Below are 14,794 nucleotides of genomic sequence, written 5' to 3' on the forward strand. Positions count from 1 at the left end.
GATATCCTTCCTTTAATGCATCTTTCCCTGAAACCAGCAGGCCAGTGCTCCCCACAATATATCATGGAAGAGTTGAGAGGTCAGGAGATGCAGTCTGTAGATTTTAATACGTTCTCTTGATGCAGCCAAGCCAGGACCTCTGCTTCCCTTTCTGGCAGGCATATTTTTCCCAGTGGGCTGCACAGTACATTGGCTGCCAAGATCTGCTTCAAAAATACCTGCCAAACTTAGTCAACATGTCTCTCTTTGGGGGTGGAAATAGCAACCAGCACAATATGGGAATAAAAAGGTGCATTAGATAAGAGCAGTTGTAAGCAAATCATCTTAGCTACAACAAAAGGCTTAGCCGAGCTCTGGCTCGCTTTTATTTGGACTAACCCAATCAACTATTCAAAACAGATCAGTAATTTGCATATGACCCCTCCCCCCCAGTTTATAACCTCTCAAGGCTCCAGACTGCCATCAGAGGGGTAGAGAGGGCTTCAAGGTGCTGGGCGCTTCAAGTTCCCTAGAGACTTGCCCTGTCTACAGCGGGGACCAGCAAACCTAGGGATCTGCGAGGGGAAGTCGACTGCTCTTTTATTTCTTTCCTCCCCCCACCCCAAAAAATAAAACCAAGAGGACTCCGAGGCTGCAGTAGACGGGGGGAAGACGCCAGGTGTGGAGGCTGCCGTGTGACAGCCACATGCAGCGCCCCGCCCTGCAGGGCACCCAGCGCGGGGGCGGGGGCGGGGCGGGGGTGGCCCCGCCCCGGCGAGGCGGAGCCCGGCGCGCGGAAGCGGCGGCGCGGGCGCATGGAGCGGGCGCTGTGGGCGTGGGTAGGTGCCCCGGGCCGGGGGCGGTGGCGGCGGCGGCTGTCCGGGCGCTGTTCCCTGCTGCCCGGGAAGGCCCCCCCCCGCGCGTGGGCTGCTAGGCTGCCCCGGCCTGGGGCTCTCCGAGGGGGACCCCGTGTCCAAGGGCTCCCAGCCTCCGGGGGCGCGCGGCCTTCATGACTAACTGTCAGGGTCCAGCTGACTCTTGGGGGGTCTACAGAAACAATTTGGGCTGCCCATTACAACGCCCTAATAAAACCAGAGACCTGCCCCCCCCTTCCCCCCGGTTATGATCTACAAATCTTACAGGGGGCTCCTGCCTCTTATGGGGGAGAGGGGTCAGCTTCTCCAGAGTCCCCTGCAGTTCGCACCCTGCTCGCCACCATAGCTTTGCTTGGGCGTGGGGCGAGGCGTGACTCCCAAAAGGCCTCTTTTGTGTTCACCTTCGCAAAGAAATGCCATGGCTGGCCCCATGCAAGGCCCAACCTCTGAAGGGTCACGGGACGGGCTTGCTGCGGTGCTGGAAAGGGGGCTGGCAATAGTCTCTTCCAGGGGAAGGCAAAACTGAAGGGGCTGAAGTGGTACTTTTCTGGGCGCCTGGGAGCTGTGCTTGGCACGTGTGAAACGGAAGAGATTACAGCAATGGTTGTGCTTGCTGTAGAGCAGGGGTGTCAAACTTGCCTGTCCAGGCCCAGGTCTGTGCTGCAGGGCTCCTTGCAGGCTAGATCCAGCCCAGGGCACAGGGTAACTGCAGCCCAGTGTATGGTGTGGCAGTAGCCACTGCTCCCCCTGCATGCCCCGTGTCAGTGTTGGAGCTGCTGCCCCCCATGCATATTTCTTGCTGGGGTGACAGCTCCCACTCCAGCATGGAGCACATGGAGGTGATGGGTCCATGTGGCAGTGGCAGCAGATGAGCTGGAGTTGTGGTGACAGGTGAAAAGGCCGGAAGGCGATCAGGGTCAGGTCATCCCTTGGTCGTCCTCATGCTGCCAATCGGCCCCAACTTCCAGTCCCGGTCAGTAGTCCGGTGGGCTGGATACAGTGGCTGCATGGACCGGATCCAGCCCATGGGCTATTCTCTTGACCCCCCTGGTGTAGAGCTGTGATATTCAACCAGGGTGCTGTGGGGTGTCACACAAGGTGTTAGCATGGTGAGGTGTGCCCACATGATTCACAAAGTAAACCCAGAGATTTCAAATTGGTTTTAACGTGACAGATTCCTTTCTGACTGCTTGTGGTCTGTCATGTGAGTTCTTTGCCGCAGAATGGCTTTGTTCTTGTTTCATATTAAAAACAAAAAAAAAAACAAGTGGAAGTTCAGCATTGGCATTTTCCTAGGAGACCCTTGAGTCTAACCAGGTTGAGAGCTGCTGCTGTAGAGAAACAGTTAAGAGTGTAAGTTGCATGCACCCATGTATGCAATCTCCAAATCTTAGTGCCTGGACAGACTGTTGGAATAGTGAAGACAGCAGGGCCCCTTGCAGGCATTGCAATTCACTTATGTGGGGAGTTGTACAACCAAGGCCCAGATCATAGAAAGTGGTCTGACAGGCTCCTTAGGCAGCTCGTCTGTACTGTAGGTTGTGCTTTGCTGAACCTCCAAGGCTTATTTCTTAAGATACTCCAAGGCTTATTTCTTAAGATATTCCCAATGCTGTTTTAGTACATGCATAATAGATTCTGTCACTTGTGTATTTGGGTACCCATAATGCCTCTCTCTCTTTAGATGAACAGGCCAAAATGAACAAAAGTATTAAAATTAAGGGATGCCATGGAGGGGTTGTAGCTCCAGAATATGAGAGCTTAACACTTTGCTCATTTTTCACATGTAAAGGGGCTGTGGTTCTATTCCTTCTTTTAAATTGTTCTCTTCGTAAGCATCTCATATCTGAAGCTATTTGGAAAAATTCAGGAATAAAGTTTTTCTTTCTCCCTGAAAGATTCCTATTATATCTTTAGCTTTATTTAAAACAAAACAAAACAGTATGTTATGTTCTCAGTTGATGTGTATATTTTAAGAACAGCCACTGTTCATAGTTTAAAAAAATATTGCTTGTCAGAGATGAAAGTGAATTTATGCTATCTTCAGTATTTAAGCATTCATTTCAAAAAGAAATAAAATATCTGTTTCTGATGACTTTCACATGTGCTGGACACTGCTACTTCTTAGAAAAGACATGAAATTAATAAGGCAAGTCACTATTGTGGTCAGCTGTTTCTGGGAATGGACACCAGAAGATGTACTCTTTTTCAGTGCCTCATTACATACCATTCATCTCATAATACTTTCACTTCCTATCCACCAAAAAATAATCCGTTGATGGACAATTGTGCCTAATTATTTATGCTGCATGAGAGGTAGCCAAGAGAATTTCTCTGCCTTAGCCTAGTAGGTGTTCAAAGAGAGATTGCAGCTGCTGACTTTTCATTCTGCAATTTGAATGGTACATGGAGGTGCATTCCTTCTCATAAAGGAGATGCCCTGGGGAAAAGTCTGGACCCTTTGAAATCAAAAAGAGTTTTGCTGTTGACTGCCATGGGACCAGGATTTCACCTACAGTACATGCAAAATGGACATAAGTCTTGTGTGAATAGCCATAGATTGTCCTCTGCTCTGACTCTCATCCTTCTGATATATATATACAGTAGCCATGATGGTCAGTAATAGTTACATCTGCAAGCATGCAAGAGTAAATGGAGATAGGCATCTTGAGCATCGCATCTATCATGGAAGCGTTTTTCAGTCTTCTCAGCATCTAATTTTGTTGCTCACCTTGCAGTAAGAATGTGAATTACCTTCCAGGAAAAATTATGTAAAGGTGATCTCTGAACCAGCTAGGATTACACGTGCTGATCATAACACTGACACCAGCTTCCATCTTCCTGTGGAGCTAGAATCTTGAAATTTTGTGCGTACATTTATCATGGGCACAGCCAAAATCTCGTATCTGAATTTCAGCCTCTTTTTGCTGCATTTGTTATTAAATGGCACATCTCCCTTTAAAGTACATCAGATGCTACTAACCCAGCACGGAAGAGGAAGAGAAACCAGAGTAGATGAGGGACTCTGGAGTGGAAGAGAGAGAGGACAAGGGTTCTAGTGATTAAGTTTTGCCAGGAAGTGGTTGTGTTGGATCTGAGGTTATTGGTATTATTTTAACCTTTTTTGGGTTTTTTTTAAGAAAGTTGTTGGAGGTGAGCAAAAATGTCGAGGATCAAAATGGCTGGATTGCATTCAGCTGGTATAGCTGCTGAAGAATTCCAAAACTTATCTTAATACTTCCCATGTTTTATTTTCAGTGCTTGTATCATCTCTGACTCGGCATTCATTTGTAAATCTGTCAGTAATTTGCTTAGGCTCCAAGTGCTTGAGCTGACTGTTGACAAATAAGTGTTTCTATTTCACTAATTCCAGGTTGCAAATGAGGCAACATAGGCTGCTTATCTTCCTTTGAGAGCAGGATTCTGCAGGGATGTCTTTGTGAACAAAATCATAGTAAAGCAGAAGGCAGCACCTTAGAAGCTAGCTGATTCACAGGCATGAACTTGTTCTTCTTGTTCTTTGCCTGTGAGCACTGGATTAAATTCACCGTTGATGTACAATATAAATGCAACTCCATCATTAGCAGCATTCCTTAGTATAAAGTGAGTTTGGCTTAAAGTCCATAAGAAGTACCTGGCTGCACTTTTTCATGTAGCTATTTGTGTACTTTTAAAAGTTCTTTCCATTTAGAAACCCTTCTGGGGACTGTTTGACAAGCCCCAGGCTACATGAAGAAGAACACGGCACACTCCACCCAATTCACTCTGAGTTGGGTGCTTATAGAGTAAGGAAACAGATGCATGCAAAAAATAAGCAAATACTGTCACAGAGGAATAGTACAGCTTTTTAAAAATAACTAATTGTCTCACCATAGTGGGTATCTGATCAGGGACTTATTTGGTAAACTAGTGGAAGTAGTAGCCATTCATGCTATCTGTGGCATCAAAGTACAGGAAAGTAATTATTTACTTTATGATAAACCGTTTTATTTGGATGGGAAATGGCACTGGAATTGATCAGTTGTTGTGTCAGGAAGGGAGATTTACTGCATTGTGTTGAGACTCAGGAGACCTGGTCCTGGCTTTGTCATATAGCCAGGCAGGGGCATGCATTTGCAGCAGGACAAATAGATTTGTGCCACTACTTTGTGCTGCAGTGCATTCCCTTGCTTGTGTGGTTTGCGGCAGGACACATTTTCCTTCTCACCCGTCTCCGTGTTTGTTTTGGCACACAGCATTTGGGTGTGCTTTGCACTGCTTTTCTTTTTCCAGGGTTTTTTTTTCTACCAGGAAATCTCGGTAAATTTTGCCCCAGCTAGCAGCGCTGTGCATGGTTTAATGTGGAACACGTGTATTTTGTGGCGCCGCAAAGAGGTTTGCAACACCACAAATCCCACGTGCCTACACGTCTGGATCCAGCCACTTTGGACAAGTCTCTTAATCTGTTCTGTGCCTAAGTTCTTCTGCAGAATGACAGCCACTATTTTTCATTTTCCAGGGATGTGGCTCTGATGCTCAAATTCCTAAAGCATTGTGATGGTGATGAGGGTTATGTAGAATCACAGGTGATTATTGCCCCATATTTTGCCTCGTCTCTTGGGTAGTTAAATGTTGCCATGTTCTAAAATGAAGCAAATAAACATTGGGCTGCAGCTGACAAACTTTATGCACTACATGGTATACAGTTCTACAGCATAATACTTTTTCATCTAGAGGGAAAAGTTTGTTTATTTATTTAAGATGCATTTAGGCAGATGTGGAGATGATGATGATAAACCTTTTGATAAATATGTAAATCTTGCAAATATTTTTCTCCTGGTACTTGTTTTGAAAAAAATCTTTGGAAAGTCCTTCACTTGTATACCGGTGATTTAGCAGCATACATTTTATATTCTTGAGTGCCTAATAGTTTAATAATATAATATCTTACATTTTTATATAGCAAGTTCTCTCTACCTGTTTGTGTTTTAATAAAGGCCATGCATTAACTGCTTGCAGTTTGGTATGCACAGTGTTGGTAGGTCAGGTACCTTCTAAGTGTTATTTAAAACAGCAATTTGCACTGTCTCAGTCTGTTTTCTCATGGAGGTTTATTGTTTACGTAGTCAAAATGTTCTTGGGAAACCATAATCAGACTCGAAAGGTGTTTGAGACGATGATGGAGAAGAATAAATCTATTCAATAGATTCTAAGAGTGGAAGGGAGCATTATAACCAGCATGACAGCCTCCAACATCATGCAGATTAGAGAATGTCACCAAGTGATTCCAAAGTTTTTCATAACTTTTGGCTGAGCAAGAGTTTTTAAAAAAAAATCTAGTCACGATTTAAAGATGTAAAATGAAGGCAAATCCACTGTATTCTTTGGTAAATTATTCCAGTGATGAATGATCTCTGCAGTACCTTATTTCTAGTCAGTTTGTCTGGTTTCAGTTGCTAGCCTTTGGATCTCGTTTTTTATTTTTTAACCACTAGATTAAAAAACCCATGATTATCAGAAAGGTATGTACAGATTTTGATCACTTCACCTCCTAATCTTCTCTTAGATAAGCAAAAGAGATTGAATTTATTCATTCAAGAATAAGGTATGCATTCTCGACGTCAAGTCCTTCTTGTAGCATGTTTTTGAGCCCTTTCCAGTTTGTCAGTATGTGTTTTCTTAAGACTATACATCAAAATTGAACATGCTATTGTAGTAATGTTCTCACTGCTGCTATGGACAGTGGCAATATTTTCTTCTTATTCCTATAAATATCCCCCCTTTTTAATACTATTGTCGTAACCTCTGCATAATTTACAAAAAGCTGCAGAATCTAAAAGTGGGTGGGTAAACAAAATGCAGAGAGTGCTTAGATGGACCCGCTTGTCTTTGAATGAGAACAAAGCAGCAGAAAGTCATATTCTCAGCTATCTTTAAAACAGTTAATGTAATTTTATGTGGTAACTCACAACCCATGATGAGTGTGTTCTGGGTGAGCATAATGGGAAAGCTCTTAGCACTCTTTATGTTGTCTTGCTGCTTTTGAATCATGGAACCTGGCATGAGAGCACCTGGTGTGATTCCAGATAGTGCTGAGAGAGCCTGGGCACCTTGTGACCACTTGTTGGGGATGGACACATGGCATGTTACGTGCATGCTGGGATGTTTGTGTGGAGGGCTAATGCACCAAAATTCTTCATTGTCAGTGGCCGTGTCTACACGAGACTCTGACTGCACAGTAGCCTGAGACTACTGCACCGTAGCGTTGCGTGGCAGCAACCATGACGTGACACTACGGTGCAGTAGTCTTGGGCTACTGCGCAGTAAGAATTATAAAAGAACCATTCGTTGAAGCTACTGCACAGTAACTTGAGTTATACAACTTGTTTATACAAGTACTAAGTGACTATGCAGTAACAACTGTGCAGACAGCATCTTGTGAAGACATGCCCAATGAGGGTTAGAAAGGCATGTTGTGCTATTTGGGATGGAGACTTCAGATCAGGACAGGGTGTTTTTCTATAAGATAGGCTTTTGCCAAACAGATTAGATCAGCGGTTCCCAAACTGTGGGCTGTGACCCCAAATGGGACTGCAACATCAGCAAATGGGGTCATGGGGAGAGGGGCTACGGGTTGGGGCCATGCTGAGGAAATGGGGCAATAACTGTGGTCATGCTGAGGAAAAATTTGGGAATCACTGGACTAGATTGTACCTAGTAAAGAAGTCATTTCATATCTTGTGTAAATAGAGGGTCAGGCATGATCTGAGGTCTTTTCAGAGGCTCAGATCCAAAAATACCCTTATTTCAAAAGAGACAAGCTGAATTTTTGCAAACTCTGCATACTATTTAAAGGCTAAAGAATCTTTCTGTTAACAAACCTGTGTTTTGTTTTTTTTTTCCCTGCGTGTACTTAAAGGGCGCAAATAGCTATGGACAGCTGGGCTTTGGTCATAAAGAAGATGTACTGCTACCTCAGTCACTGGAAAATTTTCCATGCAACCAGCAAAGGATTAAAAGCATCACTGGAGGAGGAGGGCATTCGGCAGCTATCACTGGTAGCAAACATTTGTCTGATACTGGCCCTAGACTTGATGGACTGTCATCTTTTAAAGGAGGTTTCTTATATGAGTGTCTTTTTCTTGGTATTTTGCTGCCCTCTGTGGGTTATAGCAGGCGCCAAGTTTTAGTTTCAAAACTGTTTATTTGTAGCTAAATACCTGCATTTTTGCGGGGAAGTGGGGTGGGGTGGGGAAAATTGTATTATTATTTTTTTTTTATAATTGTGATATTCCACCTGTTTATCATGAAAGGGAATTTTCTTTTGGGTGGAGGAGTTAAAACAGGGGTATTTCACTTTGAAAAGATAGCTTGAGCCTTCTTTTAAATAGGGTCCTAATCCCCAGTTGGAAAATTCTGCCATGTATTATGTCTGCTTAGGAAAAGTAGAGATGATAGCAGAAAAGATTTTGAAATGCTGTGGGAGGAAGGGGAATAATCTCCCTTGGCAACTGCATACTTGATGGCTGTGGATCATAAGAAAAGGGGGGATTTTAATGCATTAGAAGCAAATATTTTTTAGTTATGGAGATGAGGCCTGTGTGCTCATACTTATTTGTCATAAAACCATGCTGTGTATGGTTTTGTTTTACATCTGTATTGAATCCAGGTTCAATAGTGGTTTTATTTTGCAGATGCAGGTGAACTCTTTGTATGTGGCCAAAACAAAGAAGGACAGCTGGGACTGAATCATACAGAGGATGTACTTTGTTTTACTTCGTGCACTGCATTGTGCAACTTGCATGTGATACAAGTTGCCTGTGGTTGGGATTTTACAGTCATACTTACAGGTAAATCCATCATGCCAGGATCTAGGAAAATATTATGGTGTATAGTAAAAGTCACAAAGTTTGGTTGTATGAAGTGGATGAGTACAAATAATTTTTAGGCACAGACAGAAGTGACTGTTTTTGCCCAATTTGGCCCCTGAAAGAGCTCTACAGCTGTGACCTAACACAAGTGCCCAGCTTCAGAGCTCTTTAAAAGGGTCTGATTCTGTAACAATCTGAACTCTATTACAGGAGGGTTCATATGAAGATGCTCCAAAGTGGAGTGTCTTTGTTAACTTGTGTCGGCATGCACTAGAAAGAGGTCTAGGCTTATGCAGTCCAGCCCTGCTCTTGGTGCTGTTTTCAGAATGGAAGAGGAGGAAAGGAGCAAAGGGAGCTCATTCTGAAGGGTGTCGAGCTGGTTCTGGAAGGTAGGGTAGGTGAATTGGAGCCCCACTGAGGTTGGAGCCCCCCAAATTGGAGCTTGATTTCCCCACTCTCCTGACCCAACACTTAATGTTTGTTGGAGCAGGCAGCATGTTGCCTTCCCGTATGCAGATCCGGGGTCTGTACTCCCTGGGAGGGCTGTGGGGCTGTGCCAGACTCCTCCCAGGGGGTGCAGGCCCCCGGATCTTTTGGGTTGGGACGATTGGTCTAAATCATGGTACTTTCTGTGAAGTGCCGTGAGTTAGACACAGGAGCTGCACTTCTGTCTGCATCCTTTAGGCTCTCTGCTTTGTAAGTTGAATTCCTTGAATATTTTCTCCATCCCTAGTCCTGTAATCTTTCAAGACCATTACTGAGCATGATTTATATAAACCCCGTGCAGTAGACTCAGCTCTTGAAAGAAGGAGGACCAGTTTTTTTAAAATGCTGTGCTCTGATATCTGGCATATTTTTCATTTAATTCAGCTATTTGTATTGCTGAGAGTTGTAATACTTTGACTTGTTCTGCTTCTTTATGTTGTTTTATCTTTCAGAAAATGGTGAAGTTTTATCCTGTGGTTCTAACTCTTTTGGACAGTTAGGACTTCCTCAGACTTCAGGAGGATGCTTGAGCCCACAAAAGATTGAGGTAAAGATTTAACAAAAACTGTGCTTTCTAAACCTAGTTCTCTCTGCTTTTTTTAAGTCTCTGTACAAAATCCACTGACTTCAGTGGGTTTTGGCACAGGCCCTTCAATCTGTTAAGGGTAATAGGATAACTCACATGAATGATGCTACCTGGGTGGAGGTGGTATGGGGCTCCCATCTAGCCAGTAGGCCTGTGCGAAATGGCAAGTATTTGATTCGGCTGATTTGGAGGACAGTGATTTGATGCAGAGATTTGGATCACTATTCTGATTCTGTTCAGCTGAATCAGATCCAAAAGATTCAATGCTGCTTCAGCCACTCCTGCATCGCTCCCCTCCCCACACCCCCCGCCCCGCTGGGCAAGTGGCAGCAGGACATACCCTTCTGCCTTGAGAGAGCCAGGCCTGCATCTTCCGCCACACCCTGTCCCCTCCCTGAGTCCTGTGTCCCCCTGTCCTGGTGCTGCTGCTGCTTGCAAGCCAGGGCGGGACGTGGGATATGGGCAGAAGGGAGCAAGTGGCACCAGGACATAGCCCCCGCTCCCAGCACTGCTGTGCCCGCATCCCATGCCTCCCCACCCTGGCTGGCAAGTGGCGGTAGCGCCCCCCACAGCTGGCAAGTGGCAGCAGGGCAGAGCCCCCATTCCGTGCGATGCCACACCTGTATCCTCTTCCTGAGTCCCACGCTCCCCTGCCATGGCTGGGCAGCTTGTCCCGTCCCATCCCCTCTCCCCCAACCCCAACAGACTTACTAGCTGGAGGCAGCTATCAGCTGCCTGTTTAGTCTATGGCTAAACCTCTGAACGGGCTGAATATTTTCCAAAGCTTTTCCAAATTGATTTGGAGTCTTTGAATCTATTTGGAGCTTTTAATTGGTCTCCCTTTTCAATTCAGATTCAAAGATTTGGTCCCTGAATCAGGCTGAATCTCCTCCAAATTGAATTGGCTACCAAAGTTTAGCACAGCCCTACTAGCTAGGATCCAGACCTGGGGTCCTGCACTGCCACTGCCTGGCTAGGATCAGGCTCTGGGGGTCCCGCACTGTTCTCTGTGCCTGATACAGTGTGCAGGGCCACAGCCTGAGGGCTCCCTACAGGGATCTGTAGGGATCTGTGCAGAGCTCTACAGGCTGGATGATATGGTACTGGAGAATGGATGTGGCCTAGGGGTTGTGCAGCCCTGGTATATGTTGTGAGGCCCCTGTATTTCATAAATACGCATCTTGATGGCCATTGTAAATGTTACAAAGCATTGCAACCTGGGTAGTAAAATGTATCCTCAGATAGTGAAAATTGGCTATTGAAGCCACTGGGGCTGTGTTGATTTGCCCTATTGAAACATCTGACTGCTAAAACCTTTCAATACTTTCCTGAAGAGAAAAGCAGAGACTTTCTGTTCATTTTTCTAAAATATTTTTAGCTGTTTGAAATATTTTGTTGAAAAATTCAAAGGTTAACTTGTACAAAAAAGCCACAATGGAATTCAATAGAATTGATTGATTTTTTTGGGACTTCTATGGTAGGAACTTCTTTTTTGTTTAGCTGAGTTCTTTCTGCTAGAGCATGCTGTAAAAATCTCAGTTTGGTTTTATGTTCCTGTATTTTTATCACTAAGCAGTACAGTGTCATGTACAGTGTCAGAAGCGGGTTTTTTAGGGTTTTTTTTTAACCAAAATTTGCAAAATCTATTTATATTTTTGGGTCCCTTCCTGATATGAATGACACAACTTTATTTCTTGATTGAACAACTATCACTGTTAGAAGCTGCCATGTTTGACCATGGCAATAATAATAGGTTCTGTATAGGAAAATAGAAATGTTATTGAGGGAATGATTTTGAGATGCATCTTCTCTTAGAGTATAAACTACAGTTAAAAAAAATGGATAGCAAAGGAAATGAAAAATACCTTGGTAGTGTCCTTATTTAACCCAAAAATCCCATCACGCCATATAGAACTTGAAGGGAAATGGACTTGGAGAATAAAGAATCCTTTTCTTTACTGATTTTTGTGGACCGATTCTGATATGTCCTATCAAGTGGTATAAAACTTGACTTGCCTCTACCTCTAATAGTCATACTGAAGTCATTAGGTGTCATTGTGGGGTAAGGCACTACTGAACATGAGTTTGTGGATCAGATTATATCCTATGTGAATTGCTTTAAAATCCGCAAGGGAATAGTTGCTGAGACTTTTTTATCCTCAGTGAAACTCTACTACTGGTGACTGAATCCAGTACTGTGAATAAATTACTCATGGGAGCACTGTTCTTTTCTTCTAATTAATGCCCAGTTTACGTATTGCTTTCTTTTTTTAAGAACGTTGCTTCACATCCAGACAAATTCCCTTTTCTGTTTCACTGCAGAGAGCTCAATTTTTCTAGGGCATCAGAATCTGCAGGTTCCTTTCTGGTTCTTTTGGCTAGGATTTCCAGTCTTACTGCTACTACTAAACACAAGCCCTCTCTTTCTTTTTAAATTTTGGCACAACATGGTTACAGAAATTAGAGATAGAAAAGTCCTTATCTTCTTGGGTACAGGGCGCTATGTGCTGTCCTTTTAGGTGCTGGACCAATGGATAAAGCAGGGAGGTTAAACTCAGCCCATGGGACGAGCAGCAAAAGAGTGAGCTATGGGAGTGAAGGCAGCCACTGCTTTGCCTCCACCAATATATGTCTGCAACAGGGCTCTGTACCCTGGATTTTGGCTTATCTTGCTCCCTGAATTCCCAGCTGCTCTAGGAGCATCCTGACATAATGGACCCTAAGCCTAACTAGAGACTTTGAGGGTTGCTGCCTTATGGTTATAAATTATAGTCTGTCTTCCTGATTGCAGGTTGGTTCCATTTCTAAAATGTAACCATCTTCTAGTGGATTTTGGGTTTTTTTTTTACGTAACTGGTATATCATTGGCAACCCCTAATTTAATAAGCTTCTTGAATAGTAGGGCTGTGCTAAATGGTTGTGTTTCATTTCTGTTTTGGAGGAACAGTGATTTGTTTTGGTGTTTTGTATTAGTGTTCCATTTCAATTCGGCCGAATCTGTTTCTGAGTTTTGATGCTGTTTCAGCACAGATTTGGAGATTCGATCAACCAGGGAGAGGCAAGCATAGCCAGGTGGCTGTAGGTTCTCTTGTGGCTCCTCTGGCTGTGTCTGCCTCCCCCTGGGTGGGGGGAGCTGTGGGAGAAGCCCCCATGGCTGCCTTGTCATCCCCTCTCAGGGCTTGTGGCAGAGCCCCCATGCAGGAAGGAGCAGCGGGGATCACTCCCACTTGCTTGGTGCTCGTGTGGCAGCTGTCATATCGTGTGGGTGCAGCGCTGCTTGGCTGTCTGGGAGCTGGGACGGCTCCGCCTGTCAGCCGGAGCTTGGCACCGCTCAGCCCCAGAGGCCCTAGCTCCCAGGCAGCACTCGGTGTCCTGCTGAGCTGTGCTGCACCCACGCCATGGGGCAGCTGCTGCGTGGGTACTAGGCAGGGGGGCAATCCCCGCTGCCCCACACTGCCCCATGCTGTGTGGGGGGCCCTGCCACGAGCCCTCAGAGGCCCTGATCATTGCTGCTGCAGCCAGTGAGTGTGGGGCTTTTTAGTGCCGGGAGGCTGGGGCTGGGCAGGGGATGAGACCAGATAGGGCAGCTATGAGGACTTCTCCCACGGCTCCTCCAGCTGTGCCTGCCTTTGCCCCAGTGTGGGGAGTTGTAGCAGAAGCCCCCATGGCTGCCCTGCCCGGCCCCATCCCCAACCCTGCCCTAGCCTCCTAGCACTTTAAAAGGAGGGCTGCAGGGCTGTGCTGGACTCTTCCCAGGGGGCGTGGGCCCCTGGATCTGTGTGGGGGATGACAGCAGGCTGCTGCTGCTGGCTGGGGCCAGTGCCAGCAATGGGTTCTTTCCAGCACTCGGCTCAGGCTGTGCCAAACAGGCTCAGGTGCTGGTGCTGGCCCCAGCCGGCAGTGGCAGCACGCTGTCATCCCGCATGCAGATCCAGGGGCTCGTGCCCCCCAGGAGGGCTGTGGGGCTGTGCCAGACTCCTCCTGGGGGTGCGGGCCCTTAGATCTGTGTGTGGGATGACAGCAGGCTGCCGTCCCTCCCCCAGAGCACTCAGGGACCTCAGGGATAGATTATAGACACTGGCCAGCTACAGATGTCAGTATCAGAGTAGTCTTCCCCACCCCCGACACTCTTCCCCCTCTCTCTTCTGAGTTTCTGTTTCTGTGCAAGCCCGCCTCTGAAACATCCAAGACATTTCCAAAACGTTTTGGATGGTTCCGTTTAGTTTTGGAGATGTTTCTGAACCTTCTGGTTTGTTTTGGATTCAGTGTTTCGGGTACCAAAACAGGCTGAAACCCCTCCAAAACGAATTGCTGCCGAAGTTTCACACAGCCCTATTGAATAATATTCTGGAATGACTGCTTATGTCACTCATGGTTGCCACTATTTTTGTTATGTTTCATTCAAAAAACTTAAATGAATGTTAAAGTTGCAAAATCAAGAAGATGACAAATGGCACAATTAAGGCAACCTCTGTAAACTTACTGTATTTACTTGAATATAAGACAGCCTTTTTTTCCTCCCCCTTTTCCATTCAGCATGGTGGGGGTTGGGGGACTCTCATCTTATATTCGAGTACAGGCCAAGCAAGTAGCTGCTGCAGTTTCAGAGGGGGCTAAGCTGGTTCATGTGGCAGGTAGGGGGTGAGTGGGAGAGCATGGGGTAGGGGCATATGGTGTGTGGGAACCAAAGGGGAAGGGCCAGAGGTAGGTTTGTAGGGGAAAGGCTGTGCAGAGTCAGGAGGGTTCAGGGAAATGGAGTGGGGGAAGGGACATGTGAATCTTACCCCTTCCCCCATGCCCTTTCCCTGCACTCCCCTCACTCCACTTATCCCTTCATCTGTGTTCCCTCTGCACTGTGCGCCCTTTTGCACGCATGGGGAAAGGGTGCGAAATGGGGGGAGCATGGGGAAGGGGCACGCAGTGCAGGGGGAGCACAGGGAAATGGGCGTACAGTGCTGGGGGAAGTATGGGGAAGAGGTGGTAGGGGGAGCATTGGTGAAGAGATGCATGGAGTGAAG

General features: G+C 45.8%; 1 protein-coding gene across 2 annotated transcripts in view; it reads left to right on the forward strand.

The window, feature by feature from the left end:
- The first annotated feature begins 769 nt into the window (after positions 1 to 769).
- The window catches only part of SERGEF (secretion regulating guanine nucleotide exchange factor), a 276,067-nt gene continuing 262,042 nt past the window's right edge, over positions 770 to 14,794 (forward strand). For both annotated transcript variants that reach the window (XM_090032562.1, XM_090032563.1), the window contains exons 1-4: positions 770 to 818; positions 7,753 to 7,891; positions 8,528 to 8,683; positions 9,643 to 9,737. In XM_090032562.1, coding sequence (XP_089888688.1) covers positions 795 to 818; positions 7,753 to 7,891; positions 8,528 to 8,683; positions 9,643 to 9,737 — 414 coding nt within the window. In that variant the 5' untranslated portion in view covers positions 770 to 794. The remainder of the gene's footprint in view (positions 819 to 7,752; positions 7,892 to 8,527; positions 8,684 to 9,642; positions 9,738 to 14,794) is intronic.

Source organism: Crocodylus siamensis, chromosome 2 (genome assembly GCF_052110815.1).
Source record: "Crocodylus siamensis isolate JL-2025a chromosome 2, ASM5211081v1, whole genome shotgun sequence".
NCBI classification, from domain to species: Eukaryota; Metazoa; Chordata; order Crocodylia; family Crocodylidae; genus Crocodylus; species Crocodylus siamensis.